Raw genomic sequence first — 10244 nt, 5'->3', positions numbered from 1 at the left:
CTGAATAATTACCCCCCATTACTCTCTTTTGTCTTGTCTTGTTATAAAACATAACAAAAATATTTAAGAGCTCTAAAATAAGAGTTTTAAAACAAGAGCTCTAAAAGAGTCATAGGGTGTAGGTTCCACTCATTGACGTGATATTTTAATTTTTATTTTATGCTTTTCTCTCACATTATTAGAACTTAATTAAAATTTTAAAATTAGAGAATATATCATTGCTCAAAACATAAACACCGTGAAGAAAGAGAAGAACAAATAATTAATTAGAAAATAAAACTCAGTTTCCACCTATTTTAACATTTTCAGAAAACAAAGCTACAAAGGTCTACTACAAGAAGCATTACTGCCTCCCAAGCTTTCCTTGTACTGCTCAAACAAGGAAACTCCAAACACCAGAGAGAAGAGAATCCCCTCACTCTCCCATCCATCCATCAATCTCATCAATATCTCATCAACAAATAATATCCAAATTTCAACATCAAAACCTTCTTTTTGCTTCACTCATCAAAATCTTCTGCTCTGTGTCTAAGCACAAATATGGAAAACTTGTTGTAATTCCTTCCCTTGTTTTTCTTTTCTTTTCTTGAAGTGTGTGGTGAGAGTTTCCATTAACATCTTAAAAAAAGGTTTATCAGCTGGTGAAAGTACTATGAGAAGCAAGGATGCATCCTCTTTCAATTGAAGCCTCTCTCTCTTTCTCTCTAGTCTTTTTCTCCTTTTAGGTATATAGCACACACAGTACACTGTCCTACTACTAATATTCAAAAGAAGTAAATGAAACCCTAGAAGAAGAAAAACAGCAGTTAATAGAGAAGAGAGAAAACACACCTCCATAACCTTCACTAACCCTAATCATCTACAAGATCCAACAAAATTAACCCCCCAAAAGAACCCAGATCACCAGTTCCATGGATTCAATCCCAGAAGTAGAGAGTTCCAACTCTGGCAACACCACCACCAACAACAACTCTGGTGGCACCTCTTCATCATCAGCTTCCACACCAAGCCGATACGAAAACCAGAAACGCCGAGACTGGAACACCTTCGGCCAATACCTGAAAAACCACCGCCCACCGCTCTCCCTCTCGCGGTGCAGCGGTGCTCATGTCCTCGAATTCCTCCGGTACCTCGACCAATTCGGCAAGACCAAGGTTCACACCCCAATATGTCCCTTCTACGGCCACCCTAACCCTCCGGCACCGTGTCCCTGCCCGCTTCGCCAAGCCTGGGGAAGCCTTGATGCTCTCATCGGACGCCTCAGAGCTGCCTTCGAAGAGAATGGAGGAAGGCCTGAAACAAACCCATTTGGGGCTCGAGCCGTGAGACTTTATCTTCGTGAGGTTCGTGATTTGCAGTCAAAGGCTAGAGGAATCAGCTACGAGAAGAAGAAGCGGAAGCGCCCGCCACCACCACAACAGTTGCCACCGCCGGATGCAAGTTGAATGATGGTGACGATGCATTGCATTCACCAAGAAAGCTATCAAAAATGGATCTTGCCCAATTAATCCCCATGTTTGTGCTTAAAATCTCTCTCTTTGTTGGTTGGTACTTTCTTTGAAATGAAGGTTAGTTACTTTACTTATTACTTTCCTCAAGTTGTAGCAACAATAAACTGTTGTTTGGTTTCTGTGTGTACTCAACTGTTGTTTGCTATCAGAGAACCAATTAATGGTTAGATCTGGAGGAGAGACACCTTTGTTTCTGCTTTTGATGCAAACAGTATTAGTAGCATCAGTAGTAGTTAAGAGAGACTAGAGTGATAGTTGATGTACTATAAGTCTGTAAGAGTAAATTAATGTAATTTCAGTCATGAGATTTATGTGGATGATACTGAGCAATCTCTTATTTGCAGATCATGTAATTTTATGTTCTGAAAACCTCTCAAATATGTTTTAAGCATATCTGTCAGTTGTATCTCTCTAGCATTATATTTGCCTACTGGTAATTTAAATTGTGGTTTGCGGTCAAATTTTCATCTGTAAATCTTATATCTCTGACTTTTCTATTTCCCCTTTGTTTTCCACTATCACAACTTCACTGTTTGGAATCAATATATCATCCACTTTGTAAAGAAAATAATCATCAAAAAATAAATAAAAATTAGTTTTAGTAGTGCTTCAAGGTCAATGATATTGAGATTATGTTAACATCAAGTACAATAAGGCATTAATCTTGAATTTTTGCTAATAAAATCTCAGAATTGCTTGTGTATACGATCAATTAAATCAAGAAAAAATATAAGAGAAATAAGAAATGAAAAAACTAAAAAGAATTTAATAAAATGCAAGTGAGAACTATGTATCGAGACCTATGTTACATGGACTCTTCAAATTAAATCAAATACCCGTGTCGGACACCCGACACTCGGACAAGGGTATGGGATATGTGTCGGATACTTTTCAACGGATACTTCTTATATAATTGTATATAACACTATTATTATATGTATATATTGTTATATAATTGCTATAAATGTCATTTTGACACTATAAGTTAAATATAATACCATTTTATCTCATATATTAGATTAAAAATATAAAAATATGACATTTTTTTGCCGAGTCCGCGCATCCTTAAATTTATGATTTAATGAGTCCGACCTCTAGATATATACCCGCACCCGACACCCGTACCCGAGTCCATGTAACATAGATCGAGACACAACACATGCTTTGATTGCAACTTTTTCTTTTGTAATTAATTTCTTAATTTTCAATTTATTTGATATTGTCCCATTAATTAATGTGAGTTTGATGTGAGTGCTGTCATTTCATTTGATAGGAAGAGGTCATGAAACTGGCAGACAATGTAATTTCCTTATTCACTCAAAGTCCATTAAAACTGCAAGTTGGATTTGTATTTGTAGTTTTTAAAAATATCGATCTCATTTACTTTTGGGAAGGTTATTTTCTTTGTCCTCCAATTGTCATATCAGTTGTGAAATGTTCCCCAAAGAGGGGAAACTATTGGGGGAAGTTACACCAAGATGAACCTTTCAATAGTGGAAGCAACTTAGGTTTTCAAGCAAAGACAAATATGGTTAGATCTACATTAACGGAAAAAGACAAAATCATGTCTGATTTTTTTCTTATTCCCATTATGAATGCTAGAAAATGAAACAATGAAAATAGGGGTGATTGGAGAAAAGATGTGTAATTATTTGGTTTGAAAGAGAAGCCTTTGAAGCTATGGTTGATGGAAAAAAGTGCTCTTTTCATGTGCATATGGTGTAGAAAGAAATAACAAATGGTATATAGGATGAATGCTTAGGAACTTTCTTTTCTTTTTCAGTGCTTTTTGTGGGGTATGAAAGTTTCCACTTTCATATCATAATAAAGGATCTATTCTCACTACTAATCATTTATGTTTATGATCAATGATCAAAGCATTTTCTTCTGATGTCATGAAACATATCATGCATTATAGATAATAGGCAGATGCTGCTATTGAAATTTAGGATTAATTACATTTTTAGTCACTAAAGTATATACTTTCATTTTAGTCCCGATTAATATAATCGTGGATAACACATCTGTGAGGATATAAATACCTGCATTATAGTTGCTCTATATTTTATGACAAAACTAAAAATGTGGCTCAGCAATTATTGAAGTTTATTGTTGTACCAACTGTGTTTTGCTTTGTATAGATAGATATTAAGGCTAATTTAGGTAGTGATTTGCAAAATCCTGACTATTATAAATTTATTGTGGCTGATCATGTAGAAACACTGGTTTAATTTATTTTTGAAAGCTCTGATAACATAATGAGTATGCAACTATTGATTCTCCATTGAACATTATTGGACTGTGAAATTTGTCATGACATGATGCATCAAGGTAGGAAACCTTTTTGTTGTTAACAGAAAAGAGATTTCTTTTATTGCTTTCTGTTTCCCCTTTTGAGGTTCTCTTAAGTAAAACTTGTAAATTTTTTGTAGTTTATATTACTCTTTACAAAAAATAAAAAAATAAAAAAAATGTAAGTGCATAATTTTTTTAAGTCAGCTGAATGTCTATTTTGATTGTTTTACAAAATTGCCTATTACATTATATCTCTTTGTCCATAGAAGCTCTAGTAATTTCTGTTGTTATATGTTTCTTTTTTGTATAATTGGTTGTCCAAGCCATTTTGCTTGTATTTTGACTAATTCTAGAATCCTGAAAGTGTATTTTGACTAATTTTAAAATCCTGAAAGTAATGACTAGAAAAACCTTCATGGTCCCTTGGAATGACCCAAACTCAAGACTTTATATATTATTATCAAAGACAACCCTGAGGTAAATCAATAGTATAAGTTTTTTTTTTTTTTTTTTTTTTTGAACTATCAATAGTATATGTCATTTTCTTTTCTTCTATTTTTACTTGTGATCTTGCACCACGTGTATTGTTGTTATATAAATTGATGTTCATTTACGTATATAAGTATCAATGCATTAACCAATTAAGTCTAATTTAATTAGTCACTATGACTCTCTTAAGGGTTTAATGCGAAAGAAAACGTCATGAGTTCAACTCTTATCATTGACTTCTCACTAGCTCCCCTTTCATTGGCTTCTTGCCAACTCCCCCTCCCTTTCCCTTCTATGTTGTTGGGTTTGCTCGTCATTGCTTTCTTTCAGGTGCGAACCCTAGTTGGGATGTGATTGCTATGCTTTGATTATTTTCCCCATCAGCATTTTATTGTTGTGTTTCTTTGGTGATATTGTTGTTGAATTAGTAGATAAGCACTTGATATTTTTCAAAAATAAGGAAGCCAACTCCCATTGATATAAATCTAACAATTCATAATTGATTTTTGCTGATAAAAAAAATGTATCAATGCATTATTTCCTTAACTTTGAAAATAAAAAATAAAAAAAAATAAAAAATTGTTGTTACTGCTCATTGAATTTTGCCAAGTTTCAAGAATGATATTTGCTGATCTTAAAACAATGACATCTTTTGGAAAGTGAGTTAAAAGTCACTTTTTAATTTTTAACTCATTTTAAATCACATCATCTCTTTTATTTTTTACACGTTTTTTTAAAAAAAATCAAAAATTATTTTTTAATCATTTTTTCAAAACACCCAAATCTTGTTCACTGTTTGAGTTGTTGTTTCCTAAAATTCAACACTATAAAATTGTGAATCTTAATGTTTAATCCAATAAAACGTAAAATTAAGAAATCACACGTTAATAAAAATTCTTTTGCTGATAAGCAAAAATAAAAAAAAAGTTTCTTTTTGATGATAAAAAAAATAAAAACAAAAAAAGAAAATGAAAAAGCGAATAAAAAAAGTACATAATTTTTCCAACGATGCAAAGGCTTTGCAGATATATAGATAGGCTGCTGGTCATTTCATGATGTTGGCTTCCTAGCTACCGAATCTATTTGAATGACAGGAGATTGATTTTCCGGTCAATTTCACTTAGCCTTTGGCAAATCATTTTGACAATATAATCACAAAAGATAAAAAAAAAAAAAAAAAAATATAAGGTGTCGTTTGAAAAGTGGGTTGACTTTTTTGTATTTTTAATTATTTTAGTTTGGGTTAAAAAGCTTAGTTTGAGAAAGATTTTTTGATTTTTTTGAATTTTTTTGTGAGAGAAGAGTGTAATAATTATGAGTTAAATGTGATGTATTGTTTTTTGTGACTAAAATAGCCTATTTTGTCTTTTGTGGCTAAAATAGTAAAAAAAAAAAAATCCAAATAGCTCTTCCCAAACGGAGCCAAAATAAAAAAAAAATAAAAAAGTTACAAAATTACTAAATTGACCCATATAAAAATAAAAAGTCAAAAAAGCATTATTTCTTAGTAGAGGGCAATTTTATCCTTCCAAAGCCAAAAAATCAAAAAAGCCAAATAAGAATACCAAATAACTAAAAAAGTCCCAGACTAAAAAAATCAAAAAATCAACTAAAAAAACTAAAACCAAACGACTCCTGAATGTGGTACATTTTGCTTATATTATGTTCTTTTTCCGAAATCACTGCCTTAAATTAGTTGAGGGGAAATACCATTACAGTGTAATACTTAAAAAAAATATATAAATTAATAAATTTTTTTATATATTTTAATAATTAAAATGCTATGTATTGGTGAAAATATCAGAAAAAATTATATTTTATTGATAAAAAATTACAAAGAAAATGAGATATAAATAGATCAGGTTGAGGCATGGATATCTCATTTTCTTTAAGGAGATCAAGCCCACTGCGATAGGAACAACCCAAATATCGATACAGCAGTCACAAAATTATGATTTGTCCCCTCCAAGATACAACAACCCGACCACTTGTCGTATGGTTTAGGCCAACTCTGCACAAGATGGTGAACTCAAAGCTCCACCAAGAAAAACACCATTCTTTGCTAGTAATCTCTCTTGTATAGAAAATAGTTGGTGTGCTGGTGTAGAAAAGAGTAGATGAGAGGAACTATTTATAGGCTACTAGGACTTTACAAAATATACCAAAAAATAATAATGACCATGAACCTAGAGAAAAGGGAGAGCGTATCCAAATATTAACTCACACCAAGTTCATGAATTCTAATTAATCTCCATTTATAAACAAGACAAATGGTCACCAAAGTAATGAATCTCCATTCATGAACAAGATAAGGTTCATGACCAAGACAAAAGAAGATTCATTAACAAAATATATAAATAAATAAATAAAAGATATAAAAATGGTCCAACAATCCCCCACTCATTTTAATATCTACAAGGATAAGAGAGATTACCAAACAAAGATAGACTAGTATCCATCATAAAGGTGTGCTCTGCATTGAACCTTCATTAGTGAAACAACAACCTCTCCTCTAGAGTCAGTAGTGGTCTTAGAGTTGAATTATAACTAGTTAGAGGAAATAAAGTATTACTACTCACACATAATAATCTAGGTGTTGATATGAGTTTTAATAGCCAACACATTACGGCCTTGTGCTAATCCCAATTTTCATGAGCATATTTGAGAATAAGCCTTGTTCTCATAGAAAGCGGCCCCACTTTCATGCTCACATAGGTGAAATCTGTCAAGGATGTTCCTGTAATTGACACACCCCACTCAACAAGAGCTATAGAATTTCATTAAGAGTATAAAAACTCAACCCTCCAACATTACAAGACAAATGCACTTACATCATAGGGATAGATAACAAAATATTAAGGAGTGCATTTTTTACAACCACCATATGATTCGTTCTTCCTATTGAACCTAGTTACAAGATCTCTGGTCCCTAAGTTGGGTATCCTCATACATGGTTTATGATTTTATAGACTTCAAACCAATCCCCCTCAATGTATTCCAGACCCTATCTTTCGCCAAGGCCTTGGTTAACGGATCCACAAGATTATCACAAGATTTTACATAATTCACAATTATGATGCCATCACTTAAATAGGATCTCACATTACTGTGTTTCCTTCGAATAGGTCTGGATTTACCATTATAAAAATGATTATTCACTCTACCAATAGTAGCAGTGCTATCACAACAAATTAACACAGGAGGAATTGCTTTTTCCTAAAAAGGGATTTCATGTAACAAATCTCTCAACCAATTTGCTTCCTCACATGCTAAACCTAACGCTATAAGCTCAGCTTCCATTGTAGAATTTGCAATTATAGTCCGTTTTTTAGACTTCCAACATATAGCACCACCACCTAAGATAAAAATAAAACCTGAGGTAAAGAGAGAATCACCAGACAAAGTGTTCCAATCGGCATCACTATATCCCTCAAGTACCGCAGGATACTTGTTATAATACAAACCATAATTTTTGGTACCAGATAAATATCTCATAATTCTTCCCATGTCTAGTCAATGATCTCAATTTGGCTTGCTAGTAAACCTACTAAGTACTCCAACGGTATATGCAATGTCAGGTCTAGTACAATTAGTAACATATCTCAAACTACCAATCATGCTAGCATATTCCTTTTGATTAATCACTTCTTTTTCTTTTGTTACAACAGATAAATGTATGCTTGCATCAAAATGAGTAGCAACATGTTTACAGTCTAGAAAATTTTAAATAAAATTTTCTCAACATAATGCGACTAATCAAGAAAAATACCATCATTAGTCTTGATAATTTTAATTCCCAAAATAAAATTGGTTTCACCAAGATTTTTCATATCACAGTGGCTATTGAATATATTTTTAGTCTCATTTATAATATGCAAATTAGAGTAAAAAATAAGTAGATCATCTACACATAGGCTAATAATTACATGTGCATTCTCACAAGTTTTATAAATGCACTTATCACATTCATTAGTCTTATTGCCATTTTCAAGCATGCAAGAATCAAATTTCTCATGCCACTGTTTAGGAGCTTGTTTTAAACCATAAAGGGATTTAATTAGCTTATACACCTTGCTTTCTTGGCCAAGCTTCACAAAGCCTTCGGGTTGGTCCATGTAAATCTCCTCATCTAGATCTCCATTTAAATATGTTATTTTTACATCCATTTGATGAATTTTTAAATCATGAATTGCAGCCACTGCTATCAACAGTCTAATGGATGTAACTCTAGTAACTGGAGAAAAAGTATCAAAGAAATCAAGATCAACTTGTTGCTTAAAACCTTTAGCGACAAGTCTCGCTTTATATTTATCTATAGTTCCATCTGGTTCAAATTTTTTACGAATGACCCATTTACACCAAACAATTTTACAACCTGGAAGTAAATCCACTAACTTCCATGTTTTATTTGAAAGTAGTGAATCTATTTCATCATTTATAGCCTCTCTCCAAAAAATAGCATTAGGTGATGATAAAACTTCTTGTACCGTAAGGGGAATTTCTTCCACATTCTAAAGATAATAGTCAAGGCCAAAATCTTTTTCAACTCTAGCTCGTTTACTTCTTCTTGGTTGGATTTGAAATTTTCTTGTTCTTGAAAAACTGAAGAAGGAGTAAAAGAGTTAGGCACGGATAAAATATTTTCAGAAATTATTTGACCCCCACTATTTCTAGATTTAAAAGAAAATTTATTTTTATGAAAAATAGCATCACCTGATTCAAAAATAATATTATTTTCCATGTCAAAAAATCTATAAGCTGTACTATGCAATGCATACCTAAGAAAAGCACAAATGATAGCGCATTCACCCAATTTAGGTCGTTTAGGATCTGCAAGCCTCACAAAAACTAAATAACCCTAAACCCTTAAATAACCTAGATTTGGTTTATGCCCACGCCACAACTCATAAGGTACAATTTTAGTCTTTTTGTGTGGCACTCTATTTATCACATGGCAAGCTGTCAAAATAGCCCCGCCCCAAAGATTTGAGGGAGCACCTGAATCAATAAGCATAGCATTCGTCAAGTCAATTAACGTTCTATTTTTTCTTTCAGCTACGCCATTAGATGAAGGTGAATATGGTGGAGTATTCTTATGAATAATTCCCAATGACTGACCAAAAGAGTTGAATCCAAGAGATTCAGGGTGTGTTTGGTTTGTGTTTGTAAAGTAATTTTTGAGACAAAAAGTACGAAAACTTGTTTGGTTGTCTTTTTTTAGAAATGGTTTTGGAAAATTGTTTTGGAGAGAGAGTTTTAAAAAAAGTGATTGATTTGATGTGTATGAGAGAGAGAATAATTTTGGAAAGTAGATAATCAAACAAAATTTTGAGATTTTTTTTGAAAAAATTTGTTTGGTTTGATTACTCTTGAAAATTTGTTTGTAGAGAATTTTCTCAAAAAAAATTTCTGAAAAACAAACCAAACAAGGCCTCATACTCCTGGCCTCTATCACTTCTAATTCTCTTAATTTTTTTACCGAATTAATTTTCCACTTCAAGAAGGAATTCTTTAAATTTCTCAAAAGTATCACTTTTATTTTTTAATAAATATACGTTTGTGTATTTTGAAAAATCATTAATAAATGTGATAAAATATCGGTTACCACCCCGAGTTAAAATTCCTTCAAACTCACACAGATCAGTATGAAATAATTCTAATAAGTCGGTATGTTTTTCAACACTTTTATGAGGCCTCTCGGTAATTTATGCTTTATTGCAAACTTCACATTTCTCAAATTTTTTTGTCACTTTAGGAATTAATCTTAAACTACTCATGATTTCCATATATTGACTATTAATATGACACAAGCGAGCATGCCAAAAATTAATAGAAGACAACATGTAAACCGAATTATTAGATGGTTTATTAATCTCAACATTCAATTTGAACATCTCATTACAAGCATAACCCTTACCCACAAAAATACCCTTCTTGGTAATCACATAT

General features: G+C 32.3%; 1 protein-coding gene across 1 annotated transcript; it reads left to right on the top strand.

Moving 5' to 3' along the window:
- Positions 1 to 223: 223 nt before the first annotated feature.
- On the top strand, positions 224 to 1902 carry LOC114309661 (protein LIGHT-DEPENDENT SHORT HYPOCOTYLS 3). Its single transcript, XM_028255449.2, has one exon. The coding sequence runs from the start codon at positions 912 to 914 to the stop codon at positions 1443 to 1445; it is 534 nt and encodes a 177-aa protein (XP_028111250.1). The 5' UTR covers positions 224 to 911; the 3' UTR covers positions 1446 to 1902.
- Positions 1903 to 10244: the final 8342 nt, after the last annotated feature.

This window comes from Camellia sinensis, chromosome 12 (assembly GCF_055761805.1).
Source record: "Camellia sinensis isolate YWXY chromosome 12, ASM5576180v1, whole genome shotgun sequence".
Taxonomy (NCBI): domain Eukaryota; kingdom Viridiplantae; phylum Streptophyta; class Magnoliopsida; order Ericales; family Theaceae; genus Camellia; species Camellia sinensis.
Note: the sequence above shows the minus strand (reverse complement) of the source record. Positions and strands in the feature narration are given on the sequence as shown.